General features: G+C 49.5%; 13 protein-coding genes across 13 annotated transcripts; 6 read left to right on the top strand and 7 right to left on the bottom strand.

The window, feature by feature from the left end:
• Nucleotides 1-243: 243 nt before the first annotated feature.
• POJ06DRAFT_241028 (Adenylosuccinate synthetase) lies at nt 244-1,659 on the top strand (the record flags this gene model as incomplete). Its single annotated transcript, XM_056186114.1, has 2 exons — nt 244-342; nt 484-1,659. The coding sequence occupies 2 exons, from the start codon at nt 244-246 to the stop codon at nt 1,657-1,659; spliced, it is 1,275 nt and encodes a 424-aa protein (XP_056040455.1).
• A 134-nt stretch (nt 1,660-1,793) lies between these two features.
• On the bottom strand, nt 1,794-3,640 carry POJ06DRAFT_37787 (transmembrane amino acid transporter protein-domain-containing protein). The gene is made up of 2 exons (XM_056190952.1): nt 3,080-3,640; nt 1,794-3,029 (listed from the first exon to the last, which is right to left on the bottom strand). Exons 1-2 carry the CDS (start codon nt 3,508-3,510, stop codon nt 1,928-1,930), a joined length of 1,533 nt encoding a protein of 510 aa, XP_056040454.1. The 5' UTR covers nt 3,511-3,640; the 3' UTR covers nt 1,794-1,927.
• Nucleotides 3,641-3,954: 314 nt separating this feature from the next.
• POJ06DRAFT_283653 (uncharacterized protein) lies at nt 3,955-5,678 on the bottom strand (the record flags this gene model as incomplete). Its single annotated transcript, XM_056190119.1, has 4 exons — nt 3,955-4,221; nt 4,275-4,875; nt 4,927-5,093; nt 5,166-5,678. The coding sequence occupies 4 exons, from the start codon at nt 5,676-5,678 to the stop codon at nt 3,955-3,957; spliced, it is 1,548 nt and encodes a 515-aa protein (XP_056040453.1).
• A 1,392-nt stretch (nt 5,679-7,070) lies between these two features.
• On the top strand, nt 7,071-8,918 carry POJ06DRAFT_262224 (HotDog domain-containing protein). The gene is made up of 3 exons (XM_056188719.1): nt 7,071-7,148; nt 7,256-7,603; nt 7,665-8,918. Exons 2-3 carry the CDS (start codon nt 7,310-7,312, stop codon nt 8,739-8,741), a joined length of 1,371 nt encoding a protein of 456 aa, XP_056040452.1. The 5' UTR covers nt 7,071-7,148; nt 7,256-7,309; the 3' UTR covers nt 8,742-8,918.
• A 673-nt stretch (nt 8,919-9,591) lies between these two features.
• On the top strand, nt 9,592-11,025 carry POJ06DRAFT_202936 (phosphatase 2C-like domain-containing protein; the record flags this gene model as incomplete). The annotated part of the gene is made up of 2 exons (XM_056185298.1): nt 9,592-9,800; nt 9,852-11,025. The coding sequence occupies 2 exons, from the start codon at nt 9,592-9,594 to the stop codon at nt 11,023-11,025; spliced, it is 1,383 nt and encodes a 460-aa protein (XP_056040451.1).
• An 85-nt stretch (nt 11,026-11,110) lies between these two features.
• Nucleotides 11,111-12,495, bottom strand: POJ06DRAFT_262221 (camp-regulated phosphoprotein/endosulfine conserved region-domain-containing protein). The gene is made up of 3 exons (XM_056188718.1): nt 12,053-12,495; nt 11,833-11,916; nt 11,111-11,781 (listed from the first exon to the last, which is right to left on the bottom strand). The coding sequence occupies exons 1-3, from the start codon at nt 12,092-12,094 to the stop codon at nt 11,518-11,520; spliced, it is 390 nt and encodes a 129-aa protein (XP_056040450.1). The 5' UTR covers nt 12,095-12,495; the 3' UTR covers nt 11,111-11,517.
• Nucleotides 12,496-12,750: 255 nt separating this feature from the next.
• On the bottom strand, nt 12,751-14,205 carry POJ06DRAFT_262219 (uncharacterized protein). Its single transcript, XM_056188717.1, has one exon. The coding sequence runs from the start codon at nt 14,052-14,054 to the stop codon at nt 13,098-13,100; it is 957 nt and encodes a 318-aa protein (XP_056040449.1). The 5' UTR covers nt 14,055-14,205; the 3' UTR covers nt 12,751-13,097.
• Nucleotides 14,206-16,831: 2,626 nt separating this feature from the next.
• On the top strand, nt 16,832-19,069 carry POJ06DRAFT_37739 (vitamin B6 photo-protection and homoeostasis-domain-containing protein). Its single transcript, XM_056190950.1, has 5 exons — nt 16,832-17,370; nt 17,416-17,492; nt 17,542-17,883; nt 17,931-17,983; nt 18,034-19,069. The coding sequence occupies exons 1-5, from the start codon at nt 17,030-17,032 to the stop codon at nt 18,925-18,927; spliced, it is 1,707 nt and encodes a 568-aa protein (XP_056040448.1). The 5' UTR covers nt 16,832-17,029; the 3' UTR covers nt 18,928-19,069.
• On the top strand, nt 19,070-20,552 carry POJ06DRAFT_37740 (RGS domain-containing protein). Its single transcript, XM_056190951.1, has one exon. It carries the CDS (start codon nt 19,212-19,214, stop codon nt 20,457-20,459), a length of 1,248 nt encoding a protein of 415 aa, XP_056040447.1. The 5' UTR covers nt 19,070-19,211; the 3' UTR covers nt 20,460-20,552.
• On the bottom strand, nt 20,471-21,859 carry POJ06DRAFT_286404 (Endonuclease/exonuclease/phosphatase; the record flags this gene model as incomplete). Its single annotated transcript, XM_056190223.1, has 4 exons — nt 20,471-21,074; nt 21,134-21,374; nt 21,422-21,548; nt 21,601-21,859. The coding sequence occupies 4 exons, from the start codon at nt 21,857-21,859 to the stop codon at nt 20,745-20,747; spliced, it is 957 nt and encodes a 318-aa protein (XP_056040446.1). The 3' UTR covers nt 20,471-20,744.
• A 1,028-nt stretch (nt 21,860-22,887) lies between these two features.
• On the bottom strand, nt 22,888-25,272 carry POJ06DRAFT_262214 (tRNA synthetases class I (M)-domain-containing protein). The gene is made up of 4 exons (XM_056188716.1): nt 25,165-25,272; nt 24,971-25,044; nt 24,802-24,918; nt 22,888-24,753 (listed from the first exon to the last, which is right to left on the bottom strand). Exons 1-4 carry the CDS (start codon nt 25,180-25,182, stop codon nt 23,040-23,042), a joined length of 1,923 nt encoding a protein of 640 aa, XP_056040445.1. The 5' UTR covers nt 25,183-25,272; the 3' UTR covers nt 22,888-23,039.
• Nucleotides 25,273-25,325: 53 nt separating this feature from the next.
• POJ06DRAFT_37702 (uncharacterized protein) lies at nt 25,326-26,070 on the top strand. The gene is made up of 2 exons (XM_056190949.1): nt 25,326-25,485; nt 25,538-26,070. The coding sequence occupies exons 1-2, from the start codon at nt 25,436-25,438 to the stop codon at nt 26,049-26,051; spliced, it is 564 nt and encodes a 187-aa protein (XP_056040444.1). The 5' UTR covers nt 25,326-25,435; the 3' UTR covers nt 26,052-26,070.
• Nucleotides 26,071-26,089: 19 nt separating this feature from the next.
• Nucleotides 26,090-27,584, bottom strand: POJ06DRAFT_203130 (centromere protein Chl4/mis15/CENP-N; the record flags this gene model as incomplete). Its single annotated transcript, XM_056185307.1, has 6 exons — nt 26,090-26,674; nt 26,738-26,935; nt 26,983-27,053; nt 27,102-27,185; nt 27,233-27,278; nt 27,324-27,584. 6 exons carry the CDS (start codon nt 27,582-27,584, stop codon nt 26,090-26,092), a joined length of 1,245 nt encoding a protein of 414 aa, XP_056040443.1.
• Between the last annotated feature and the right edge of the window lie 148 nt (nt 27,585-27,732).

Raw genomic sequence — 27,732 nt, 5'->3', positions numbered from 1 at the left:
GTAGTCGTGAGCACGTGCGTATGTCAGGGCCCGTCAAATTTGACTCTTGTATCTGTTACCCGGACAATAGAAAAAATTACCGCCGCACAGTGGCCCGACCTGTTCAAGCTTAAAAACGATACGCCGGCCAGAAGTTACAACTTACATCGCGATGCGTTCTCCCCCAAGCCCATACAGTATATTCCCATTTTCCACCGACCCGCAACCGAGGACCTCTCGATTGCATTGTTTGGATAAGACATAATGTCGACTGTTGTTATTGGTGCTCAGTGGGGCGATGAAGGCAAAGGAAAGCTGGTCGACATTCTCTGCGACCAGATCGATGTTTGTGCAAGGTGCCAGGTCAGTGGATTTTCTTTTACTAGGCGGCCATCTCGTCAAAGAATCTTATGTCCGGGCGGTGCCTTCGTTTTCTGGCGAATTGACGGCAGAGATGCTTGCAAGGCGTAATAGTCGTTTATGGTAGGCTAACAGGCTGTACAGGGTGGAAACAATGCCGGCCACACGATCGTTGTCAACGATGTTAAATTTGATTTCCATATGCTCCCTTCCGGTCTTGTGAACCCCGACTGTGTTAACCTCGTTGGCAGTGGTGTAGTCGTTCACGTCCCTGCCTTTTTTAACGAGCTGGAACAGATCGAGAAGAAGGGCCTTTCGGCAGCAGGTCGTTTGTTTGTTTCGTCTCGCTCCCATCTTGTTTTCGACGTGCATCAAATTGCTGATGGTCTTCACGAGGCCGAACTCTCTGCCGGTGCCATTGGTACTACTCGACGTGGCATTGGTCCAGCCTACTCTACCAAGGCGACGCGATCTGGTATCCGCGTCCACCACCTAGTCTCCCAAGAACAGGGTGCCTGGCAGGAGTTCGAGTCCCTGTTCCATTCCCTTGTCGACGCGTTTCGGAAGCGATACGGAGACTTCGAATATGATGTCGATGCCGAGCTTAAGAGATACAAAGGCTTTGCTGATAAGCTCCGCCCCTATGTTACTGATGCTGTTACGTTCATGCACGACGCCCTCGACGCCAAGAAGAGGATTTTGGTCGAAGGTGCCAATGCTCTTATGCTTGACCTCGACTTTGGTACTTATCCATTTGTCACGTCCAGCAATACCTCTATCGGTGGCGTTTGCACTGGTCTCGGCATTCCACCACAGAAGGTTAGTGAGGTTATAGGTGTCGTCAAAGCATATACAACACGTGTCGGCGCCGGTCCCTTCCCGACCGAACAGCTCAATGAAGTCGGCGAGACGCTGCAGACTGTTGGCGCCGAGTACGGTGTCACTACTGGCCGAAGGCGGAGGTGTGGCTGGCTTGATCTTGTCGTTGTGAAGTACTCGGCTCGGATCAATGGCTTCACTTCAATCAATATTACCAAACTCGATGTTCTCGACGGGTTAGAGGAAGTAAAGGTTGGCGTCGCGTACATCCACAACGGAAAGCGACTCACGAGCTTTCCCGAAGATCTCCGAGTTGTGGAAGCTGCCGAGGTAGAGTACGTCACGTTTAAGGGCTGGAAGACGAGTATTGCCGACATCAAAAAATACGAGGACTTGCCGGAAGAGACAAAGGTGTACTTGAAGTTTATCGAAGATTACGTTGGCTCGAAGATCAGATGGATCGGTGTTGGCCCTGCGCGGTCGGCTATGATTGAGTGTTAGAGGAACTCACGGATAGATCCACATATTTGTAGAAACGGTGTATCGTTGGGCAATCTTGCGAATTTTGTGTATACTAGTTGTATTAGACTATTATATACCGTTGTTTGGGCAGCATGCTAGAATGTAACATTGACTTAAACCAAATACGTCATATTGTATCCTATACTAGGCTGTACAATGACTCCAGTTCAAATGTACAACAAAGACACCAAAAAACGCCCAAATCTATCCCATAATGCGAAATATGAGTAATGCAAGACTTTTTTGTTTATATACTCTCGCGTGCAAAAGCGTTCTTGATGGACAATGCGGTGGATGCGATCATAACAGTGATACCAAACGTGACGCACGCAATCGGTCCTACCTTTTGCTTCCACGAAGAATTTGTCGATGTGGCTAGTTTGAGGTAGCAGAGCGGCGGCAGAATATACGCCAGCATGCATGCAGACGTAGAACCCACGACTTCGAGTACGATTCCAAGGCTATCGGTTGTCAACGCGACCAGCAACGTAATCAAAGTTAAGGCTGCAGTCGTGAGTCTATGAGCCCACAACGATGGTTCAGGAGGCCCGTCAACCCCGTGCTCATTTGTAATCTGCTGGAAGAAAGTGGAGTATATGTAATCTAGTAGGACTTCCCTGCAAACAAAAATCTCAAGCGGGAAGGTCGTGAGCATATTGAATCCGAAACAGAACCGGGCAATATTGATAAATATGTCGTCTGCTGAGAAATTATTTAACACGTTACCGGCTGTCTTGTCGCGGAATGTGAGAAACCCAGCCAGCGCTAGTGCCATGCACGCTATCATCGATACACCAGTACTCCAATGTGTGACGCGAGCGAATCTGTCGAGAGTCGGCTTCCTCAACGCACCGTAAATCAAGAGTGAATTGTGGTGGCACACAAACGCAAACGAAATCACTCCAATGCCTTGGAAGACGCCGCTATTGATAGTAAGCAACGGCAGCGTGAATTCACCTTTCTGGTCAACGGGCGTGCGAATTCCCTCGACGATTACCGCAACGATGATAATCAACATGCTTATGAGAGCCAGCAGCGACGCTTTCGCGAGATTTGCGATATTCTTACTTAAGCTAAGTGGAAATGAAATGAAAAGAATGCAAATTATCATCACGGGGTCTCGCTCGGTGAGGAGACTCACAATAGGCGTGGTAGTGGCGGAGGGGAACAGGGCAGCTATGACACGGGGGATTGTGTCACCGATAATCACTGTGAATGCAATTGACCCCCCAAATGCAAAGAGCCCTTGCGCCAGAGAAATGGCAAAATATCCAACCCGACCAAAACATGCCGATACCGTAGCTTGGTACGTATTGGTTCCACTTAACTTGGCATTAATGACCATCAATCTATGGGCGGTCAGTACCCGCCACTCTGGGCACCTGGTAGCAACACATACCGAATAGTCCAATCGATAACCAGAGTAAGAACAAGCAGCAATACCATGCCAGTGAAAAGACCGCACTGCAGTAAAGCGTACGGCTGCCCAATAATGCCGGCACCAATGATACTATTTGCCATATTCATGAACGCCATCTTCATGCCATTTTTCGTTTTAGCCACACCACCAGGAACTCCTAAATCACCACTAGCTTCCGTCGCCTCGCAAAGCACAACAGCCGGCGCCTCTATCCGTGCCAATAAACTCTCATGTTGTCCAGCATTGTAGTCCTCAGTAAATGTTCGCTGCAGAGTTGGCGATACAGGGTCATTGTCCTCAACACGATACGGCGCAAGATCATCGTCGTCGTCCGAAAGAGAGGCTAGGCTTGTGGCAGAATGCGACTCATGAAGCATTGCTTGCTCGGATCCGGATTTGCGAGTAGCCATATGTGTGGACTGCGAGGTCGTGAAGGGATGGGAGCGGTGCGTTGAGTGGATTGTTCGAGGCGGACGCCAACGCTGATCACGGCCTAGTTCTGTGTAGGGGCATACCGCAAGCTCACATCAGCTGGACCATTATCCGGAACCAGACATCTTCATAAATATCTGACGCCGCTTAATTTTGAATAGTTATTATTAATATTTTTATTCCCTAATCGTTACACCAAAGGAACGTCATCACGACGTATCAATATGTAAGTTGGATAAACGAATGAAAATGGCATAATACAACAACACCAACAACAAAAATCCTATCATAACATCTTCTTTTGGAATGTCTACTGCTACTTTTCCATACATGTGTACATATAGAAGAATGAAGGCACCAAGTAAACCGCAATCAACGTAAGCTCGTACACAGTAGATATCAAGGAAACCTCTCTCCCTCTCCTACTCGTCGCCATCGGGCCCGACACTTATTTCGGCAGGCTGTTCAGTGGGCTTTTCGACAGATGCTTCCGCGAGTGCCTCGGCGGTCGATGGAACCGCGACAGGCGCCGGTGAGGCCTCAGCTGGAGCCGGCGATGATATTCCTTCAAACATATGATTCCATATTTCGAGCATCTTCCGTGAGCGCTCCTTGAACTTGAATTTCTCCTCCAGGGGAATTTCTGCGAGCTTGTGGATGCCCTTCAGAACCTTGTTGATTTTTGTATTCTGCAAAGATACGTTAGCGACGCTACCTGGCACAAACAATAGTGCCTACTTACACGTATGATAGAAATTTCAAGACCTTGAAAGTTCTCGAGCTTCGTAAAAAATTTATCCATAGTTTCCATCTCCTCTTCAGCTGGCGGCTTGTCCCGAGTCAAAAAAGCCTTCTGCAATTTATGCCGGACGTACAAAACCTGCTTTGTGCGCTCCTCTAGACTTTCCCGCAGCGAGGCCGCCGACTTCTTTTTTCCAGAAGCTGGAGTCTTCTTAGGTGTCTTTTTCTCCTTCGCATCACCGTTCGCTTTCTTGGCAAATCCGTTTGCTTTTGGCTCCTTTTTCTTCCGCTTTGTAGCTGGCGTGCTGGTTTCCACCTCCTCATCATCGTACTTGGCACTGCTTTTTCTCTTTTTAGACTTCTTTTCAGGCACTTGTTCCTCCTCGGCCTCCTCCATTTCAACGTCCTCTTCCTCTTCTTCCTCGCTGGCGTGAACAGAGGTTCCCTTGGCAAATTCCTCGAGTGTGGGGGGATCGATAACAATCTTGTACGCGGCGACAAGAGATTTATCTTTCTTTGAGGGTTTGCTCGAAACGGCGTCGATATACTTCTGAGCCTGCTCTCTGGATAGCGGTTTCAGATCTGATCGGCTTGCCCACATGCTATGATCTATTAGTAAAAGACCGGATTGTTCACAGGAACTTTAGACTTACTAGTTATCATCATTGAAGAATCGAACTGGGAAACTGGTTGGCAGAGACGCGTCCTCTTCCTCAACTGATAAGCCTTTTCTTTTGATACGAGCCGATCCAGGAGTACCTGTAGATGCCTTTGGTTTCAGCTTCAGGATGTGGGGTGGAAGGAACGCATCTGCGAGGATCTAACTGAACGGTCAGCCGAAATCACATTCTATGACATGCACTGAAATCCGGGAAACAAAATATGTCACTACCATCGCAGGCCACGGCGGAAAACCCTTCAGCTTAGCAAGCACTACTGCGCCCGGGAGATAACTAGCCTTGGTAGGCGTAGAAATGGACTTAGCGCGGGACTTCTTCTTCCCGGCTTTCTCCTCAGGTTCCGGCTCAGCAGCGGCTTCCTCTTTCCCTTCTCGTTCCACGGCAGCTTCCTCAGTGATAGCCTTCTCCTCCGCGGGTTGCTCGGATTTTGATTCCTCGACAGGGCCTTCCTTCGTTGATTCCCTGGGAACTGATTCCTCGACTGCCGGCTCTGCCGGTTTTGATTCCTCCTCTTTCGCGATCTCCTCCGCTTTTTTCCCAGAATCAGTAGCTGAATCATCTTTCTTTCCCTCAGGCGCATCAGGCAAAGTAGAAGTGTCTGTGGCTGATTGGGCAGGAGCTGGCGCGTTCTGTTGGATCGTCTCTGGCGCGTCCGCGGCAGGCGCGTCACCGACCGTCTGCGCTTCTGTGACTGCCGTGTCGACTTTTGTCGCGTCGTCAGACATATCTGTGCAATATTAACGGATTGATTGTGCGTGGTGAGTCGTGCGTGGCAGCTGACGGGGCAATGAGTGCATAGAGCGAAGAATTCAAAGAACGGGTCGCCGTGCCTTGAATGCTTCCGGCGCGTTTGTGGTGGGTGCGCTCAACGTGTGATGGAGCCAGGGCACACCCGCCCCTTGCCCAGCGACTGGCGGAGGTTAAGTGCGTAATCCCTTCCTTTACAAGATCGCCTACGAACCTGTCCATGCCCGATTCAAACTGTCCAGAACGTAAATCACGCAGTCTTTATATATACAACTATCCAAGAAACTAAAAACAAGGTTCGTCTCAATAACTAGGACGGGCGTGATCCACGATACAGCTAAAGCTAAGCTACCTAAGAGAATTCTCGAAGAATGTCGACTCCTCTCGACATGCTCATCAAGGCCATCATCAGAAACGCCCACATATTAATCTCGGAAACCTTTTCAAAACTTGCGTATATCAGAATCAGAAATTAAATTCAAATATAGCTGTATTGACCATGCTAGGTGAACCGCACGTGTGACCGCAGGACAAGTTACAATTGAGTACCATGTCACAGCTCGCATTCGCCGAAAAACATCGATGAAGTAAACAGGCACTTATTTCGTATCATTGGCATAATAATGCATTTATTCTCTAGCACACCGGCACTTGAAGAACTGGTGACGAATCACAGACCTCACGACCATCCAACTAGTCGAAGACCAATCATACGTTTAGACCTCGTAGCGTTATCATCAAATTGTCATAATCCCATCAACTGAAACTTGCCGAGACATGATCTCCGATCTAAAGTGCCAGATGTCCACCACAACCCAGACTCTTATATCGACCTCCTGCCAGCGTCAATTTCAGGTAGGCAGTTCGCGTAGTTCCACCGGACTCACCTATTCACCGAGCAAGCTGTTAAAGTCAGCAGTTACAATTCAGTAATACATGTCGCGACAACCATGCTATTAAACCTCAATGCCCATGTCTGTCTTGTCAAGAAGGCACTGATGCAATTCTACTGAGCGGCTGCCCCAACGCAGAGAATCATCGACGGATGACGCCCATCCGACAAGTTGTGACCCCACTCATAAAATATCAGGGTTAGGGTATTCATTTGTTCATCTACTACAGTTGGAGCTTTCCATGATGCTTATTACCATTCGTTGCGGACTTGCTCAACATTTATGTACGCGATTCGCAGGACCATAATAGAAGTGTGATGCGCATGCCGCTTGAAACAGACGTGTAGTTCACAATGTCGAGTTGGAGTAAACCTAGCGATGACGCTTCCGACACCTGCGGCTACGCGGCATCCCACGGGGGGTGCGGCGCCGCTACTCAACTCGCCCAACTCGCCTTGGACACGTTCCCGATCCATTCCAAATTTAGCCGTCCTATGTATATAATAGCTCGCAATTCGCTGACCGCAGGGATCTCCGCTTGACCGCCTTTAATAAGTAAGTTACTTTCAGCTAGCACAGGCTTGCAATTCGCAAGATTGATCGTCGTTAGCCGGGTGTTGTGAAGTCTGATCGTCCGGAGAGTCTAACGCCGATTTGTTTAGAAGTACTACAAAAACTGTCTTGAATATTGTATTTCCGAGCTTAATTAGCCAACGATGGTCTTGAAGTCCGCCGCGATGCGTTGTGCGTCCGCACTAGTGTCGGCTCGTACTCGCAATTTTACTACCTCGACCATTGCGCGATTCGCAAAGACCGAAGCTACTCAATTCATCCCCCAGGTGAACAGATCACCTGCGTCGCCTATGCGCCGGACTATAACATGGCTAGAAGCTCTGCATGCTCGGGAGGAGGGACGACCGGCGTCTATAACGGCGTATGCCAAGGGAGGTGATCTCAACAAGCCTCCGGAGATCTTTGAGCGCACCATGGATGACAGTTACACCGCTATTGTACGTGTTGCGTTTCCTAGTACTTATGACGATCTGGTAAGCTGACCAATTATACTGTTAGAATCTGCCTTTTAAGCAGGATCAATGGCTTCTTGATGCCTATGTCAACTCAGGCGGTCGTCTCAGAATCGGACAGATTTTCCAAGACTTGGACGCGCTGGCAGGTGTAATTGCGTACAAGCACTGTGCACCCGCTGAGCCAACTATAGTGACGGCTTCGGTTGACAGAATTAGTCTGCTAAAACGTCTTACAGTACTCGAGGATGTCGAGCTCTCTGGCAACGTCACCTGGACCGGCCGTTCGTCCATGGAGATCACTATCAAGGCGCGGACGGTACCGGACAATGATGTCTTTTTGACAGCAAACTTTACTTTTGTTGCACGACATCCGATCACGGGCAAGTCGTTCCCAATAAACACGCTTGTTTGCCGCAACGATGCGGAACGCCAGATTTTCGAGCGCGCAGAGTCGTACAATGCTGCTAAGAAGAGAGCAGCGAAGAGCGGCGGCCTGCTAACGTCTCCACCAAACGCCGAGGAGGCCGAGATCATTCATGCTATGTGGTTGCGACAACGGGCTTACGAAGACCCGAACTCCGGGCTAGAGCTACCCGCTGGTGTGGTCCACATGAAGGATAGCATGATGCAGTCGACCATGCTGATGCAGCCTCAATACCGAAACAGACACAGTTATATGATCTTTGGCGGCTATCTTCTGCGTCAGACTTTCGAATTGGCGTATTGCTGTGCTGCTGCGTTTTCTCATGGCCAGCCACACTTTATCTCCCTCGACCAAACTACCTTCCGATCTCCCGTCCCTGTCGGATCGGTGCTGTACCTCACAGCAACGGTCGCATACACCCAACATCAGCCTAAGTCAGCTACCGGATCGCCAGCTGGCACCTTTGTGCAAGTCCGCGTGGACAGTACTGTCCGCGACATTGACCACGGTACAGCCGAGGATTCAGGGTCATTCACCTACACATACTTCGTCGAGAATAAGAAGGTGTCTGTCTTGCCTGTCAGCTATACTGAGGCTATGGGATACCTCGAGGGCCGGCGCAATGCTATTGAGAGTCGGAGCTTTGGAGATGAGCTGAGGGGCTTGGAGGTATTGGATAATGCAGTTACAGAGTGATGTACTCTCAGCGCGACAGTTGGATGGTTTTGGTTATTTACTATATCGTGGGATAGTTATGTAAGTGCATTATGTATTATAGAGGGCACATGCCGTAATGGTTTGACAAAATATCGATTTAAATGACGAGCTGCAATTGCGAGAGGTTGTAAGGTACAAGTTGCAGTTGGCGGACAAAGTTTGTTCATGAAATGTAAGTCATGTGACGTTGTCCGCTAGCTGGGTATGCGGCTGATTCCCAGTTATAAGGACGTGACGCGCTAAACCCGTTTAAGGATAAAAATTTTTGTCCAGATCTTCTCTGCTCCCAAAGGAGGCAGGTGTTGGTCAGTCCCTATACAGAACGCTGGAAATACTTCACCGTTTTGCAAGCAGGTCATCGTTACACACTGGCGTCATTTTCCCACCGCAACTGTCTTTCACCTTCTCACCACCGTTTGGTTACTGATATACACCTCAACCAACGATGATCACGCGCTGCACTCGACTCCGCGTGCCGGCCCGCCCGCTCGTGGAGCCAACAATCATCCTGCGACGGTTAGCATCAGATTCTGCCCGTACCAGAGCACCATCGTCATCGACTTCTCATCGTTCAAATTCCAACAATAACAACAACAAAAAGGCATTTGTAGCGGCAACCGCGGCCATGACTGTCGCCGCCTCAGCAGGAATCTATGTCTCACACAGCTCTGATGCCCGCGGCTTCATATCTCGACAGTTCACGCCGGCTCTGATCCGAGCCGACGCACGCCCAACGGAGCAAAGCTCTGTGCCGTCAAAGTATGCCCAATTGAGTGGCGGACAAGTCGAATTCCCCCGCGCCGCCGGCTTCGCGACAAAATCGACGCGTATGCTCTCAGAGGAAGAGGTCGCGGAGAAGCTGTCCGAGCACGAGGAGTCGTATTTGGTTGACCGGGGCCATGGCGTCGCAAGATTCGATATTACACAGCTGGCGAGTAACTGTCAGATCGAGGACGACTTTACTGCGAAGATTGTCAATGTGAATTTTGCCGACGGTCCGTCGGATTGGTACTTCTTTGGCGTGTTTGATGGGCACGGGTAAGTCATTGATCAGTTAAACTAAGGTGGGGAATTATTAACATGACATAGTGGCTGGAACACCAGTGCCAAACTACGGGAACTGCTCGTTCCGTACGTCGCAGCTGAGCTAATGGACAAAATGCAACCCGACAGCGTGCCAAAAACATTCGGGACGGAATCAGCAGCGAACGCCCGGCTTATCGACGAAGCCATCGAAATGGCTTTCCTGAAGCTCGACGACGACATCGTTCGCAAGCCACTCAACTTTTTAATTGAGCATCCATACAAGCCAGCGTCTCCGGAATTACTGATGCCGGCCATGTCTGGATCATGTGCGTTGCTCTCCCTCTACGATTCTGCCACGGGGACGCTCCGAGTCGCTTGCACGGGTGATTCGAGGGCCGTGTGGGGACATAAGGATGCCAGTGGGTCATGGACCGCTACTCCTCTGAGCTACGACCAATGCGGTCGAAATCAAACCGAAGTCACTAGATTACAGAAAGAACATCCTGGAGAACGAGATGTGATCAAGAACGGACGAGTGCTAGGTGGATTAGAACCAACTCGGGCATTTGGAGACGCGCGGTACAAACTACCTTCAAAGGTACTTGACAAGGCAACCAGCTTATTCTTCGGACGAAGCTCGCCGTCGAACTCCGCATCTCCTCCATACGTGACCGCTAAGCCAGAGATTCTCACTACTAAGGTTTCGCCGGGCGACTTCCTCGTGTTGGCTACTGATGGCATCTGGGACGAATTATCGTGTCGTGAGGTAGTGCAGTTAGTTGTCGAGTGGGTCAGGAAGCGTGAAATCGACAGCGGCACCCCGCCGCCAGGCATCGTCACGCACGTACGCAAGGGCGGTATCTTTTCGTCCGTTTCGGACCTTGCCGACGTCAAAGTCAAGTCCGACACCGCCGAACTGAACGCGAGATTAGACCAACGTGCCCACGGCGACGATCTCGCCCAGATCCAACTGCGCAATGCAATGGCGATGCAGAAGCATTTCCGAGGATTATTCACTGTCGAGGATAACAACGCGGCCACCCATATTGTTCGGAACGCGTTGGGTGGCGCGGACAAGGAGCAGACTTCCATGTTGGTCAGTATTCCGCCACCAATTTCAAGAAGGTATAGGGATGATATGACGGTCCTGGTTGTGTTTTTCGGTGAACCAAAGGATGCGGAGAAGTCGGGAAAGATCACTCAGATTCAGGAAGCCACAAAGGGTGGCAAGGTGTAAGTCGAGAGCAGGTAGATAATGAATGTTGAAGCGAGCAGATAGTTTGCCCGCAAATTATGTATATAGAGCGAATATAAGTGTAGATAATATTCCATGTCAAGTTGCACGATTATCAAATACAAAACTAAGACTCCCTATTAAATCAATACATTCAGCGAAATAGAACCAAGTAAACAATAACCTGAACCCTGCGCCAAAACTAGCGGGAAAATAAAAACACAGACAAAGCAAACTACACGAATACTGGAAAAAGAATGAATGATGGAAGTTCGATAGTTATTCATGCACCATGCCAAAGGTATATAACCAACCCAACATTGCAATTTTTCTAAGCTGTTTTTTATTTTCGGAAATATCCTTACACGTCTTACGTGTAATGGCGCCACACCACATTTACGGAATAGTAGATCACAACGTAAGCACGCTCGCTAGAAGTTTACCCGAGCAATGTGTACCCCATCGATTTTTGAACTGTCCTGTTCCATGCTGACTTCAAGACTTGAATTGTGAAAAGCGCTTTCCAATTGGGCTTTCCGGCGGCCCATCAGGCATCGACTCATGTAATAAACCGCTTTCCTTCACCGGCGACGCAGATGCTGATCCAGTAGGTGAATGATTCGGACCAGTGAAGCTGGCATGAGAGTGCGGGATATTTTCCGGAACGGGATGTTGTGATCCCACGTTCGTCACACCGGCCGAAGACGCTTTGCCGGCTTTTGAGAGCGCGTAGTCTCCGGAATCAAAGTACTTGCGGTCCTAGATTTCGGTTAGACATGGACATTGAGTGCAAGGTGTGGTTAGACTTGCCTTCAGCTTATTTTGAAGCAGATCATGACGGGACGGTAACCGGCCATACATTCGAAAGATTCTCTGCTCGTCAGGTGATAGTGACTATATTAAAACGTTAGGATTTTGTTCGTACTCATGCATGGCAAATAATCTCAAGAATCAGGCTATCACCAGCAACATTGAATCCACCAAAGGCCAGCCAAACAAATAACTATCAAGAAACAGCAAGACTACCTACCGATACATCAACGCCATTGGCATGTGCTGGATTCGCAGACATTATTATTCCCTTGTAATCGGTTGGCTGAATGAATCGAGCACTCAGATCGCTTTGGAATACTCCTAGCGACTCTAGTTCTGAAACTTCTTCCTTCGCCTATCCTAAGGTGTCTCAACCGAAGAAGCAGTATTTTGCGCAAAATATCTGGATCACAACCAATTGGGCCTCCAGAGCGAAATTATAGCGATTTGATGAAATGTCAGTATTTAAGTCAGTTTGCCGTACTCGGCACAATGCAGCGTCTGCCGTCACGCCTTTACACAGCGCACATCACGTCCCTACGCACATGCTATCATGGAGATTAGCATGACTAGGGTTAGCATGCCGTGTGATCAGGGTTAGGCGAGTGAAGATTCTGTGATTCGCTTTGCTCGTCCTGGCGAAATGCAAGGCGTGAGCAAAGTCCCTAGCTGCGACCGCTACTGTGTTTGATGGAAACTTGAGACCGTAAATGCAATTGTGACAGTCATTTTATGTTGCATTTGCGCAGAAATCACCTTAAGAGCACAATTGTGCCTACGTTTTTGTTGCGTCGAAGCTCCAGTCTGAACTGTAGCACACGAGCAAAACATTAAAACGGCTTTTCGTGATTGTCAATTGAATCCTCGAGGACTCTTTGTCCCACGGCCCCTACGGGGTTTGGGGTGAAATCGAAAATATTGTTGACTCTATATTAGACACAATACACAATACGCAAGGCAACATCATACGTACACAGAGACACTATGAACACAATAGTAAGTGAAGATAAGGGAAAGAACAATAAAACAACACATATAACTATTAAAGCAAGACGAAAGGGAAGGAAGAAGGGTAGAACGGAATGCGAACTAAGCCCAAGTAATCCGCAGCACATTATTTCGGTATTCGGAAATGTCCCATTCATATCTTGCATACTCACGGCTTTAAACACAGTCAAACTTTTAAATGAACAAAACATCCATAATAACTCCATACTAATCAAAATTCGTATCCATATTTTAATTTTTTGTGTCATAATCGCTCATGACGATTGACTTGCAGACACCTGCGCACCATCCCGACCAGCTGACGAAGCACTCAACTCCTCCTCGATCTTCGCAGCACCGCCCTGTCGCCCACTCAAGATCTCTGAGACAGCCTTCGCCTCGTTCTTCTCGACGACAAGGTTCTTGAGCCACTTATTCTCCATCTCGAGCTGCATGATCTTTGCCTCGAGCTGCTGAACCTTCTCCTGCATCTCCTTCGCAGTCCGCTCCATCTGCTGCTCGCGCTGTTTCTTCTTAATGCGGAATCGGGCCGAAGCGGCGGTGTTACGTCGTCGTTTATCTTCCTCCGAGGCAAGGCGAGAGGAGTCCTCCGGGTCGAGCTGGCTAAGGTCGACGCTTGAGTTCGTCCGCTTAATACCGGCAGGAGTTACGCCAGCACCCGCGGTAGGGGTGCCGGGGTATCCTAGAGGCGTGTGATGTCCAGCGATGGGACCGGACGTGCCATTGAGGAGAGGAGTGTAGAGATCATGCGGTCCGGGATTCGACGGATTGGACCGCTGAGGGTGAGACGACGGATGGTGTCCTAACACTGGCATTGAGTAGTCCATGTAGTCGGCCGAAAGGAAGTCGAAGTCGACTTTGGCCTGGACACTGGGTGCAGGAGTGTGAGCTGCAGACGCAATCGTGGCAGGTGGAGACACAATTGATTCCTTCTGCTGCTGCCGCTGCTGCTGATGCTGCGGGTGATGAACTAGCTGCTTGGTGGATGCTCGTCGTCGACTGTCGAGGTCCCTCTCCTGATCGAACCGGAGGTCGTCGACAGTTACACCAGCGTCGGTAGAGCGACCCATGTCGAAGTCGAAGAATTGGGTGTTTGAGAAGAGCGAGAGGTCGTCGTGCTGCTTGCTGGATGGAAAATCGATCGGTTCAATCGAGTTGAGATTAGCGATGTACTGCGAGACGTTGAGACCCCGGTGACTCGAGTACGACATTGCTGCTTATGGGCGAAGATGACGCGCGACGAGGATAGGTTAAAGATGAAAGAGCGGAAGAGCAAAACCGGAAGGACTCGAAAAGCAGGACGCTATGGGCCTTGGGCTTAGATGGTACACGCAAACTACAGTACAGCAGGAGACAGAGCGCAAAACCGTCTGAGTTGTGACAGCGAGCAGCCTGCCGGAAAAACAACTGCGCGGATGTGTCTTGACGCAACTGCACTGTACATCTGACGTTTGCTACCAGAAGTGCGGCGCGCTAGGGCTGTGCTTTGTCATACCTGCCGCTGGCATATACAAAACAACAGTGCAGTATTTGCGGTCGTATACGTATGCGTCTCGTCGCATAAGCAAGCACGCGCGAAACGCGCCAAAATGACGCGATTCGCTAGCGTTCACCTCTGCAGCGGAGCGCGCAGCTGTGCGAAGTCTATTAGTCTGTCGATTTTATTTCATCCCCGTGCCGGCGATCCGTAGCTGCTGCTCAGAGGGTCGGCGCGCTGTTTGCGTCCTAAGTCTGTCAATAATTTCGTGGGAATGCGAATATGACGTCTATCAATGTGTCGTCGGTCACTTCAGGGTCATGAAACGGCACTGTAGTTTTTACCATACCTATGGTAGACTCATGGCGCTGTTAGTCACTGTCAATCTTTGGCATTTCACCACAGCAGGGCAGCCCTGGCGTCATAATTAGCTACTCGACGGACGAAAGCTGGAGCTGGGATGGGCCTATGCTAGTGAGCTAGTGCGGATATGCCTAACGCGAATCTATCCCTGCGATCCTCATCGGCGTCAGCACATGTGCTAACAAAAATCTGTCTACGGTTGTTCTGATTACAGTTAAAGCTGTTCGGTACTGGTTGCCCGACAGAGAAATTCTGTGCCATGGCGTGGGTGTCGGCCTCGACCGGCTTGTGCTCCTCTAGACAAGGCATTTGAAACCACAGGGTTCGCTGTTCGCCTCGATTACTGTCTATCCCTTTCCCGATATGATGAGTCAACAAAATTATGCTTGCAAGTCATGTTGTCTTCTGTTACCAAATGTCTTCATGAACAGTATCTTTGAATCCACCGACTGCCAATGAACGCACTTTGATTGCCACTGTGCGACCGTTCTGAGGCATACAACACAACGACGATGAAATACTGTATGGCAGACAGCCAAGTTTGCTGCAGAGTACGGATTCAGCCGACCCGGCCAGCCAAGCATGCCAGGTGCTGCCGTGATCGTGCATGTTGAGTCAATTCTACGCCGTGGTGTACAGGCAAGATATGCGGAGCTCGGGCTGCATGTAATTAAAACTACCTTCACCCTTACTTTTTATGCGGTACTAGTCGCATGATGGCGAGGTACACAAGGGTACGTCGCAGGCAAGAGCGGCGGCCGGCAGGAACTTTCTGCACCAGGGTTCTACAGTCATCCAACGCATTTATGCTCATAGCCGGCGGTAAGCCTCGATTAGAGTGGAGTTGATCCTCGCGGTAGCCGTCTGGGTATCTATATTTCGCTCGGCTTAGGTCTATTCTGAACTCGTCGTGGGCTCGCACATTGGCCAAATTTTCTCGTGGCACTCTCGGCCGGATTTGGCACGTGGCCATGATGGGCCCTGTACGTTTTTGATTACTGATCTGCCGTGGCGAGGTGAGACCATGAATGGATGAATATCCCCCATTTATAAATCTAGTATGTACATCTCGATAAACTGCATTGTCATTGTGAAACTGCAACTCAGGAGGAACATTGTAACTGTGTCCGGGCAATGCCCGCTGAGACGGGGTCTATCTTCGGCATTAGCATTATAGGTGGCTCGTTCCCGAGAGTTAGAGTGTCGTATATAGAAAGTCGCGCCGGCCCGAGGGTTGAGGCATGAGTTAGAAGGCTCCACGTCGGTTTCCGCGTCATCGCTTACCCGTGTGGCAATGCAAAAAGATAAGTCACCTCGCCATGGGCCGCAGGAAATCGACGCAATTTACTGTGTTGACTATATTTTGCAAGTCTTGATATAATTTCTCCATTGCCCTGTGAGCTGTCAACATGGCTGATCAATATATACCGTCGGCTCCGCAAAGTTTATGCCAAAATTACGCAACGCTGTTCGAGAGGCCGTGTCGAATCCGGTTGGTCGGTGTGCGCAAGGAACAAGACGAGACAAATTGAGCGTGATAATCCCCATGGAGAGATGAGTGCGGATGCCGGCGATTGTCTGTTAGCTAGCCGGTCGAAAGCCCACTGACAAATGTCTACAACCAAAATTGGTAACCGGTTATCGAAGGACCCATGGACACAATGTCACTCAAAGCCCGGATACTGGAGTAAGATCCGCTGCTTTTTTGCTTTCTGTGATCATTAGAGTAGACTACTGTTTGCTTCTCGAATTATAATGCTTGTCCATTGACTATAAATTCTCCGACTCTTGTGGCGGTAAGAGATCATAAATGTAGGCTCGTCCGCGTTCTCACCGGCAATAAGCTAACCATAGGTCTACTGCGTTCCAGTAAGGCGTAACATATAGTAACCAAAGCGAATCCTTATGAAACTTGGATAGGACTTAGATTCTGAGAACTCGAAGATCCAACGTTCAGGTTTACAACTCTTGATAAAACTTGATATGTGCAGCAGTACCCAAAGGCTCGGTGAGGGGAGGGAACAACCTTGCTGCCACCTAATTCTATGCAGTCATAGGGGCAGTTCCACCTTCATCCTTTTCGCTGGCAGCGACCGATATAACATCAGCAATCCATGAGCCCGAGCCTGCCAAAGCAGCTGCTCAGTGGAAAAGGGTTATAAATCTCTTCCCTCCACCAACCCCCCACAAATTGAGCCGCGCACCGCTCCGCGGTTCCGATCGCGGGTCCCGCAACATTGCACCACAGGTATTTTATCAGTATAGACTTATTGCAACATTTGCACTACCGAAGGCTGTTGTGGGGACAGCACGTGGACAATAGATCTGTAGTAAACAACACTCATCATGCCTTCGCAACTTTTCCTTGAAGAACGAGACGCCAACGGCAATTTCTCAAAGGCATACTACGACTCTTTTGACAACGACACGTCTCTTCGTGCTACTCATGGGGGCATAGGCATACCTCGCGCAGCCTCGGGATTAGAGAAGAAGCGAGACAGCTTTGATCTGAAGGGGTTTGCTGGCGCCGAGATTATAGAAGTGTCTTCCCATGACCAAAATCATCGGGGGCGGTACTATATAGGGAGACGACCTAGCACATCGCGAGTGTTGAGGTTTTTACAGTTGTTGATTAGTGTTTTTTTGCCAACTGGATATCCAGACAGCGTGACGGCGGATTATATTGAGTAAGTGTTTCGATAACGCTACCGGAAAATGGCTAATAATTGTAGTTACCAAATTTATGACTCGATCCAGGCTTTCGCTAGTTCGATCTCTATGTTGATTGGAAACCGGGCAGTATTGACATGTATGCTATTCGTTGGACCACGTCTCGGGCAAGCTGACGGTGTACTTAGCGGTCGGCGTCGGCGATAAAGACGCGACAAGCACTTCCGCCCTCTTCATCACAGTAATTCAAGAAACTATCGGCCGACTTGCAACCATTACCTTTGCCTGGAAGTTTGGCAGCATGTTGGAGCAGGAGTGCAAGAAGTTTCGGTTTGCGGCGGATCTGGTTGTCAACGCTGGGATTATTTGTGATTGCTTGTCGCCATATTTCCTTGCAAATCGATCTGCCAAGATATTCTTCTTGTGCTGTTCAGGGGTGTTGAAAGCCATTTGCGGTGTCATGGCGAACGGGTCCAAGGCTGCGTTAACTCAGCATTTTACGAATTCGGAGAAGGGCAGTATTGCAGATGGTAAGTACTGGCGGTTGCGGTCACTGAATGGTTGCTCACAACTTTAGTCGCCGCGAAGGATTCGTCACAGGAAACGGTTATTTCGTTGTTGGGAATGCTAGTAGGTTGATTTGTGTGTGATTTGGTCTTTGTATTGTGCTAACAACACAGGCTGGCACTATTATCGTTCCGTACATCAACACCGACACTGAGATATGGACTGTACTGCTCATTCTTATCGGGCTCCATTTGTTTACAAACTACCGCGCCGTCAGCTCTGTGGTGATGGAGACGCTTAATCGACATCGAACCAGCATTGTCTTTGCGCGACTTATGGACACAATTTCGCCCGGAATGATGGAATCTGATTTTCTCAATCAGCCACCTGTACTTCCATCTATTATTCTCACGCCACGACAAGTCTCTAGTCAGGAACGAGTTTTGGAGCAGGATGGTGTCCTGCGATGGGGAAGTCGCGGTGCTGTCATGGGTGTCGCCACGATCGGTACTTTCTCGGCAGTTCGTAAGATTCTTCCGCCAGGAATGAGTGTTCAAGACTTGCTGTCGATCTTCGGGCATGGGTCAGCGGGCTACGTACTATGGTTCGAGACCAGCCGTGTGCGAGGACGCCGGACCAAGCAAATAACCGTGCGTATCGCGCTCATCGAACGGTTCCACGACGACAGACCGACTAGCGACCGGGCTTACTACGCCCACGAGTCTTCCGGATCCAGCACACCGTCTCCATATGGCCAGGACAACATCGACACTCGTGACGTACGAGCATGGGTGCATGCACTGTATCTTGCTCGTCACGTGCGTTCGTTACATAATGGATCCGGAGAGTCGAACTCGATCACGTCGGCGCGCGACAACGTGATCCGCACGCTGCACCTCGTAGATGGACTGTTTGGACCCACTGGACGTGTCACAGAGGCGCTCGGAATCCGCGGCTGGGACCTCACTCGCGGCCGGACGATGATCGTGTCGGGGTCGGTGCCGCGCGTTCGCGTTCGCGTTCGACTCTCCGACATGGATCACGACTTGAAGGGCGGCGACGCCTGATCACGTGTCAGTCACGTGACTGTGCTGGCACCAACTGACGCGACAGGGCTAGGGCTAGGGCTATTTCTCGGGGACCGGAAAAAGTGATTTTGCGGTGGCGACCGATCCAAACGCGGCTAGTTGATTGCCGATTATGGATTAGGGCGTTGTCTGGATTTTTTCCGGCGGTTTAGCGGTATCCCCGCTCGACTTCAGCGCCAGTCTGACGTTTGTATTCACACCTCATACACTCACAGCGCACACTCCTATTCATACGCACACCAGCTACGTCGCAAGCATCTAACATGCCGCGTTTCCGCAGCTCGAGTCGCGCCGGTCTCCTGTTGCTCGGTCTCAGCGGCCGAGATCGCGACAAAGAATTTGCGGACGGCACTGATTACTCTCACGGCCACATTTCACACGACGGCGAACCGTCGCACGCTGAGCGCGGCCAGCAGCACGGCAGTCCAATGGGATCGAAGCGTAGCTACCATGCGGCAGAGATATCGTCGTCATCGTCGTCCTCGGTTGGCTCGACAGCGTCTTCGCCGGTGAATTCAGAGCCAGTATCGCCATTGCATGCTTCGGCGCCTCCGCAGATGTCATATTTCCCCTACGTTAATACGCCTACATCCGCACCATCTGCGAATTCAGGCTGGACAGCCGCTGCATCGGCGATTGGCGGCGATCGTACTTCAAAACGACTGCCGACACTCGACGACGTACTGTCAGACGACGCTATGTGTCCGTTCTCATTAACAGAATTCATTGCTTACCTCGCACAAAATCATTGCCTCGAGACGCTCGAATTCACTATGGATGTCAAACGGTATGGCGAGATCTATGAGGCCGCCCTCGCGAACGTGGCTACCCCCACAGTCAGAATTACGCCAGAACACAGATCGTATGATCACCTGATGTTGCTCTGGCACCGCATTACGGACTCTTATATCCGTCCCGACTCGCCCCGGGAGCTGAATCTGCCCGCGAACGTTCGCGATGATCTTTTGTTGCTCGCGCGGGTGAACTTGCCACCTAGTCCAGACAAATTCACGCAAGCTGTATCGGCAGTGAAGGACCTGATGAACGAAAGCGTGTTCATACGGTTTTTGAACGATGCACAGGCGGTTGTTGTTCCTGAAGAGCCAGAATTGGAAGAGGTAACGTTGTCAGCGTCACATCCGTGGCGGATCCAGTCATTACAGCATCACCATTCCAGCCGCCGACAGCATCGGCCTAGCTCGCGATCAATATCGGCTGGCATTCCTCCAGACCAGTCACGGCCGGAGTATTTCAGAGCGACTGGGTCAGGGTCGTCGGAGGAGGATTCCGGGTACACATACTCTGGCAGTGTGAGTCCCATGACGCCTCCTGAATCACCTGAAGTTGTTTTCGATGAGGAATTTCCCGAAAGTACGCCTGCAGCCTTTGGAGTTAGACACGGAATCATGTCTAACAATGCCGGCGCCAGCGGTTTGAAGCAATTACAAGGTTGGCGCCGAATGAGCAAACGCTTCAAGTGGCGAAGTGGGAGTTCAACTGGTGAGCGGTGATATGCGTTATAGAATTGTGCATTTCAAAATGGGACTGGGCTTTGTATTATAGTAGTGCACTGGTTTGTTTGATTAATTGCCATTAGACTGGCATATTCATGGGTTTTTTTCGATAGATATGGGTTCAGATATGTATAATAGGCAAAGCGTAGCATTAGTCTCGTACGCTGGAGATATAATATAATCATGTATAATTTTGTCACTATCGAGTCTATTCGCCTTAAAAGAACCTTTTATTTTAAAATCATTTTATGCCATCCTCGTCAAGTCTATACTTTGCGCTCCTTACTTCTTAATCTTGTTAATGGTCACATCAGCCACGCAAGGTCGATGATCCGACAACTGGACCCCATGATCATAAAACACCTCGCCAACTTTATATCTCGACATTTCCCAGCCACCATTCGATCCCGCCATCACGAAATCAATACGACCGAACGCCTGAGTATTGCCAATGTCATAGAATCCATTGAAGGTCGCGTAGTGGCCCATACGGTTCTGCACGGGCGTTTCTTTCAAAACGTCTTTCCAGACAAATGTTTCCGACAACTGGGACTTGTACTGACTTTCAAACGTGCGGTTAATGGAAAGCATATCCTGTTCGCCAGTAATGATCTTATATCCGCCAGGGTTAGCACCGGCAGACCGCGAATTGAAATCACCAAACAAGAAACAGGAGCGTTAGTGGTTTCCGCCTCGTACGCGCCCCTGTACCTCAATAGGGAAGCCGCAAGCTGGCGCTGTCTGTCGGACCGATCATCCCAGTGCGTGCAGATCGCAGTGAAATTATTGAATTTGGATCCCAGGTGCGCGACGGTCGCGGAGCGGTACGAGCCCGCGTCGGGATACTTGGATGGTTCGAATGGCGTGTCCGAGAGCCAGAATGTTTCCCAGTCTATGAGCTTGATGGAGTTCCTGTACTGATGAGTGTATTCGATTAATGAGTCAGCCTTGGGACATACTTGCGGTAGAAAATAGCTTCGTATTCACCCGCCTCCTTGCCGTCATCGCGCCCAACGCCTACCCAGGCATAGTCAGGAAGAAGTTCAGCCAAGTCGTAAACCTGGCGCTTGAGTGCCTCCTGGACGCCTAGAAATGCATTACTAAAAGTTGCGGGCACAGATTTTTGCGAGCCACTTACAGAAAACATCGGGCCTATTGAACGCGAACTCATTAGCAACACCGATCCGACGCGACGACCACGCGACCTCGCTGCTGGGAGTGTAGTACGTGATTTCGCTGTCATACGGCACAGTCGCGTTCAATGACGCAATCGTCTCCGCGACGGAAATACTGTCCGGCTTGGAGTCATATCGCAAGTTCCAGGACTGAAACCGAATTTGCGAGCCCAAGACAGAGGCGATGAGACAGAGCGCGACGATTCCGCTTGAGTACTTCATGATTTGAGTCCTTGAGTCCAACAAGTCGCTTGATAGATGACAGATTCCGGGTAGGTGGAAGGAGAATCGTTTATATATGCTGTTCCTCAGGCATGCACAGTGCGTCTTTTCCGTCGTCATTAACCAAATATGGCAGCCTTAAGCGACTGCCAAGGACGAGAACTAGGATCTTAGAGGAAAGCAGCCAGGAGAAGCCCGGAGCTCAGGTGCCGCCATCCTCGGAAGTCGTCTCCAAGGGCTTATTCATAATCCACCCTGTTCTGACGCGTCCGTCGCTCTCCAAAACATCTAAAATTCTGTACAACCAATTGAGACATCAGTGACCAAATCAACAGGATCAGCTAGGAATATGCGCATGACACAGGTAACTGAGATCAGAGTGGGGGCCTCACAGAACATGCAGATGGGAAAGAGCAATTAAGACTTCACCCTCGATGGTAGCGACCTCTTGGCATGGCCCTATACCACTGCACTTGCCGAAGACGTACTGCATTATCGTTCTTGTCGACCGCCTTACGTTCACCAGCCTGGCGGTCGTTCCGCAGAGAAAGGTCTCCTCCGGTTCTTTAAACAGTGTAATCAGTGACTATAACATCAGAATGTCTCATATCGTCCTGGTCAGTATTGACAGTAGTTCTCACTGTGTGGTTCACTGAGTAGTCTAACATTACTCTTCAATTGATCGCAACGCAGCCAGTACGAAGTGGGTCTCAATTGCTACAGATCAAACCCTCCTCATTGTTTATGACATGATATTCCACTCCTGGACTCTTAGTAACGTAGAACGTGAACGTACTAGTTCCGTGTCGCTAGGAACGTGGACGTTGCTGAGACGCGATTGGCAGGATAAAGGTCTTGGGAGTCACTTTAAAAGCGTTCCGCGTAGGCTTTGAATTAGACTCAACATAAACGGCCACGCCGAGAACCAAATCCCTGGATCGCTTATCGTCGATCGGGACCGGATACTCGGCAGGCTTGCGGCTTGCATCATGTGGGGCAACCTCTGCATGCGAATGGCCTCGTGCAATCCCACTATTCCGTAATTTTGTGTAATATTATTGATCTAATAATCAGACACGACAAGAGCACACGAAAACTCTACTATACATTCAACACTCCCCGGTAAATGCTATATAACTATTTATAACTATATAGAAACTCAAGTTGGCTTTATGCATCTCTATGACGCTTCTACTGGGCTGGTGATTCCGGACTCCGTGGTTGCTGCCACAGCAGCGACCGTAGCCTCGGCCTCTTTCTTCTTTTTCTTTTCATCCTTCTTCTTCTTCTTGTCTTCCTTCTTTTTCTCGGCCGCATCGTCCTTCTTTTGCGCGCCACCGCCAAACTGGGCACGCCATTCTTCCTCCTTCTTCTCGTCAATCCGAGTAAACAGGTACTTAGCCTTGCCAATCACATGTCCCGGCAATAAATCTAACGCAAACTTGGTCGGAATCTTGCGCAGAGGCGTGTTAAGCTGGTCCACTATGCCCTGGGCCGTGTCAGGCAGATACGGGTACACCACTGCCGACAAGAGATACACCAAATTCAAACCGACGCCAACAACGGCGTTCGCCTTCTCTGGCTCCTCCGCGAGCAAGGTATTATTCATCTTGTTCTCCTGCAAAAACAAGTTACCACGTGCAGACAGCTGCAGCGCTGCCTCAAGACCGGATCGTAGATGGACGTTCTTCAACGCGTCGTTGTATTGTGCCAGAATACCATCCACGCTCTCTTTGAACCCGGCGTAGTCGATCGCGTCGGGATTATACTCAGGGATTTTATTATCGTACTTTGCGTTAACGAACTTGACGATTCGGTTTACAAAGTTGCCAAGGTTGGCTAGCAGCTCGTTATTATTCCTGAAAATAAAGTCGCGCCATGAAAACATAGTGTCCGCGGTCTCCGGTCGCGCCATGAGGAGATAGTATCGCCAGACGTCAGGCGGCACGCCAGTCTCTTTCGCGTTATTGCCAAACACACCAACATTGCGCGATTTTGAGAATTTGCCCCCCTCGTATTGTAGATACTCGGTCGTTGAGATGTGGTGCAGCATTGTCCATGTCTTCTTCGTACCGAGTTCGGAGGACGGAAAAACCACTGTGTGGAAAGGCACGTTATCCTTGCCCATGAACTGATATAACTTCACATTCTCGGGGTTGTTCCACCACTGTCGCCAGTTCTTCGTGTAGTTCGCAGTAATGGAGACATATCCTATGCAGGCATCGAACCACACGTAGAGTACCTTGTCCTTGTAGTTCTCAAGCGGTACAGGCGTACCCCATTTCAGATCGCGAGTAATGCAGCGAGGGTGAAGACCTTCCTTCAACCACGAGTCCGTGATCTGCTTACCGTTTCTCGACCAATGGCCACTCTCATGTGACTTTTGAATCCACTTCTCAAGCTCCGGCTGCAACTTATCCAGAGACAGAAAGATATGGTTAGAATCACGAGGCACTGGGGAGGACCCGTCGATTTTGCAACGAGGATTTATAAGCTCAAACGGGTTCAATAAGTTTCCGCACGAGTCGCACTGATCACCGCGCGCATCTTCATATCCGCACCTCGGACACGTACCCTCCACAAACCGATCTGCCAAAAACCCGCCATGTTGCTCGCAATACAACTGAGTCATGGACTGCTCTTCCAGATATCCGTTATCATTTAGCCCCAAGAAAATGTCCTGCGCAATTTCCGTCTGCAAAGGCGTAGTCGTGCGGCCGAATTTGTCAAACTTGATGTTGAACCAGTCGTACACTTCCTTATGGATAACGTGATACTTGTCGCAAAGCGCTTGGGGCGTGATGCCTTCCTCTAACGCCTTTGTTTCCGTCGCAGTGCCGTATTCGTCCGTCCCGCAGATGAAAAGGGCATTGTAACCTCGTGCTTTGCAATAGCTGCTGAATTAGTGTCAGATCCCTCGTCGTTGGAGGTTGTGAACATACCGAGAAAATACATCAGCACTGAGAACACTGCCAATAATGTTTCCAAGATGCGGGACGTTGTTGACATACGGCAATGCGGACGTAATCAAAATATTTTCCTGATCATCTTTTGGAAGACTAGGCCCTGGAGTTAGTCATGTTTGTTCTTCGCTGAAAACGACAGACCTACATTTCAGGAACTTCAGGGTCAAACTCGATGTCGGATTTAAGCTTGGCATTCGCTAGAGAGTCTGCAACGGAGTCCTATGGTAGGAATTCATATCAGCTACTACTTAGATCTCGCCAAGGTAGGTGGATCAAATTGAACTAATACAATCATCACACTCTTATTGATCCACCTCACATATAGAACCAGCTACTCACCACAGCAACCTCACGCATTTCTGGAAATTGTACACCTCGTTCTTTCTAAAATTTGTGCTATAAGTCGAAAGACCACAGTACGGTTGAGCGTAGTGGTCGTGCACGAGTGGATGGCTTAGAGGGTTAGAAGGCGGAGTCGTGCACTACTTTAAATTTGGTGACATCAATCCTCGCCACACTTGGAAGCGTCACACCGGTGCAAAACTGTTGAGAGCGCCCAGAATTCCGCTAGATTTATTTATTAAATATTCCTTTCCTCTTGGGCGTATAAATGGACGCCGAGGACGATCTTTTTGATTCCTTGCTCTCATTAGAGAGCTCGTAAGTTCAGCCATTCGATCCGCACGTGTTTCTATCTAATATTCGACACTAGATTCTACCAACAAGGCTATGACGAAGGCTTAAACGACGGCTTACGCAGCGGGACCAGTGAAGGAAAACAATTCGGTCTGCAAACGGGGTTTCAACGATTTGTCTCCATCGGGATCCTACAAGGCCGATGCCGAGTCTGGAGTGAATTAGGCAGCGGGAAAAATCCATCATCAAATGCTGCAGCCGACCTTGTGCTTCTAGGCGGAGGACGGTCTACGAAGCAACTTCAGGTTCTTACGGATCTTGTTACTGGAATTCCTACAGAGAATACGATGGATGCGGTTGAGGACTATGAAAACCGATTCAAGAGGGCCAGGGCACGGGCCAAAGTCGTCGTGAGATTACTGAAAGATCCAGTGCCTGTTAGATTGGAGGATGATGTCGTGCAAGTGCTAGGCGAAGGCGACGAAGAAACTATTGAGGATGCATCTGGTATTGAGACGACTGAGGCACACGATCATGAGCATGAAGATACCAATAACAATCGGGCGGCGATGGAATTGGAAATTAGTTAAGCGAATCTCTAACGTAATTATATCGCCAGCGCTGATTACTACCGCTGAACGAGTTGCCCGTTCGCTATCACACCCGAAGAGACTCCTAGTTCACCAGTCAACCAAGCCGGCAATTTATTCTCGTCGACGAGTCCTTTCCGAGCCAACAATCGTATTCCTTCAAACACATGGGATCCTTCGAATACGATTCTAACTTTAGGCGCGAACGAATCGCCGAATTCCTGGTCTTCATATTCCTGTTCCAATCTGAATTCGACGTGATCCAAGGCGGTCTCGGAGTCAATACATCCCTGATCGTCAGTATGATTCTCTTCATCATCATTGACATTTGTCTGTCGCACGCCAAACCGTGCATCTAACATTTTCAATCGCTTTCGCTCCCTTGCTTCATCGTCTTTATTATTTTCGTCCACCTCGGCGAGTTTATCTGCAACAACAGCTTCCGCGGACGCCAAGGGCGACACATCGACCTCGTCATTAGCATAGATGCTCCATCCACCAAGAGCAGTGGCATTTCTCGATTTCGTGCGAAGCTGTACTAATGTGGCCAAAGACCGTGCCGCTAATGATGTGGACTGTAGTTGAACTTGGTATCCAGGTATCGACAACGCCGTTTCGATGCACTGTATTGTCGTTAATATCATTAATGCAAACTAATTAGCACATCTCCCTTAAGAATAGCGCACCTCTCGTAAAATTTTCTGATATGGGTTCAAAAGCGCTGTGTGGAAGATATAGTGAGCGGAGGTTGGCAGCGCGCAAAAGAATGTATGTCGTGCCGTCGGTAGTTTTGTGATACTTGCCGCGAATTTCGCGCCTGATTCATGTAATTGGATTCGTAGGAGAACTACTGGAAGTAATGCATGCTGAGTGATGTGGATATGCTGTGGTTTTGTTAATTGCAATTATCGGAAAGGACAGAGAGACGTACACTGCCAATTAGTGATTTGAGTGATCTCTGGAGACTTTTCATGAATACTGGAGCGTGGAATATTGGAATACCTGATGTCATTAGCACCGGCCCAACTCGAACCACATCGTCGTGCGCACTTTCTGTGTCGTCTCTGAGAGTGGTCGATATGATCTGCACCTTCGACGCGGTCCATTTATGCGACAACGGCCGATCAAATATATCTAGCACCGTTAGCTAACAACTTCACAAAAGGGAGCCAAACACGTACTTTGAAACTCGATATCCGCAACTTGCCGCATATTAAACCCGAGAAACTATTAATCAGAACAGGTCGCATTGCAATGAAGAACAATACTGACCCAATCTACATATACCATTCTCTCCACAATAGTCCGCTTCTTCGTAAGTTTGCGTTGATAATTCGAATACACTTCGCGAACGCCCAGGATATGCTGCACGACCACCTCGGGGTCAACCTCTTCGTCACCGCGACGGTGAGGTTGACAGAGAGGCACGTTACCAAGCCATCCAAATGCTAGCTCGACAAGCGAGTCTCGCGATAGTCGCAAAAGAATATTTGTATGAGATCCCGGTGGTAGTATTATAGAATCGTCTTGCATTTTGGCGAGATGTCGACGTTGCTGAGCGTGAGATAAGACGCTCCTCTAGAGTTGGCGTTTGTTTTGTTTGGCGGCCAGGTTGCGCCGCACGATGCACGTGATACATAAACTTTGCAGCAGCGGGTGGAAACACTCCTGATCCGCCAAG

This window comes from Lipomyces tetrasporus, assembly GCF_029532465.1.
Source record: "Lipomyces tetrasporus strain NRRL Y-64009 chromosome Unknown POJ06scaffold_12, whole genome shotgun sequence".
Classification (NCBI taxonomy): domain Eukaryota; kingdom Fungi; phylum Ascomycota; class Lipomycetes; order Lipomycetales; family Lipomycetaceae; genus Lipomyces; species Lipomyces tetrasporus.
Note: the sequence above shows the minus strand (reverse complement) of the source record. Positions and strands in the feature narration are given on the sequence as shown.

Bases quoted from the DNA above. Each gene is read 5' to 3' on its own strand.
- POJ06DRAFT_37787 (XM_056190952.1), bottom strand. From the start codon at position 3,510: ATGGCTACTCGCAAATCCGGATCCGAGCAAGCAATGCTTCATGAGTCG. The intron at 3,030-3,079 runs GTATGTGTTGCT...GACCGCCCATAG, and splicing joins GTTATCGATTGGACTATTCG to ATTGATGGTCATTAATGCCA.
- POJ06DRAFT_262224 (XM_056188719.1), top strand. From the start codon at position 7,310: ATGGTCTTGAAGTCCGCCGCGATGCGTTGTGCGTCCGCACTAGTGTCG. The intron at 7,604-7,664 runs GTACGTGTTGCG...TTATACTGTTAG, and splicing joins ATGACAGTTACACCGCTATT to AATCTGCCTTTTAAGCAGGA.
- POJ06DRAFT_262221 (XM_056188718.1), bottom strand. From the start codon at position 12,094: ATGTCTGCGAATCCAGCACATGCCAATGGCGTTGATGTATCG. The intron at 11,917-12,052 runs GTAGGTAGTCTT...GTTTTAATATAG, and splicing joins CCAATGGCGTTGATGTATCG to TCACTATCACCTGACGAGCA. The intron at 11,782-11,832 runs GCAAGTCTAACC...ACCGAAATCTAG, and splicing joins TGCTTCAAAATAAGCTGAAG to GACCGCAAGTACTTTGATTC.
- POJ06DRAFT_262219 (XM_056188717.1), bottom strand. From the start codon at position 14,054: ATGTCGTACTCGAGTCACCGGGGTCTCAACGTCTCGCAGTACATCGCT.
- POJ06DRAFT_37739 (XM_056190950.1), top strand. From the start codon at position 17,030: ATGCCTTCGCAACTTTTCCTTGAAGAACGAGACGCCAACGGCAATTTC. The intron at 17,371-17,415 runs GTAAGTGTTTCG...TAATAATTGTAG, and splicing joins GTGACGGCGGATTATATTGA to TTACCAAATTTATGACTCGA. The intron at 17,493-17,541 runs GTATGCTATTCG...CGGTGTACTTAG, and splicing joins AAACCGGGCAGTATTGACAT to CGGTCGGCGTCGGCGATAAA.
- POJ06DRAFT_37740 (XM_056190951.1), top strand. From the start codon at position 19,212: ATGCCGCGTTTCCGCAGCTCGAGTCGCGCCGGTCTCCTGTTGCTCGGT.
- POJ06DRAFT_262214 (XM_056188716.1), bottom strand. The intron at 24,919-24,970 runs GTAGGTCTGTCG...TCCAGGGCCTAG, and splicing joins GACCCTGAAGTTCCTGAAAT to TCTTCCAAAAGATGATCAGG. The intron at 24,754-24,801 runs GTATGTTCACAA...CTAATTCAGCAG, and splicing joins AGTGCTGATGTATTTTCTCG to CTATTGCAAAGCACGAGGTT.
- POJ06DRAFT_37702 (XM_056190949.1), top strand. From the start codon at position 25,436: ATGGACGCCGAGGACGATCTTTTTGATTCCTTGCTCTCATTAGAGAGC. The intron at 25,486-25,537 runs GTAAGTTCAGCC...ATTCGACACTAG, and splicing joins TTGCTCTCATTAGAGAGCTC to ATTCTACCAACAAGGCTATG.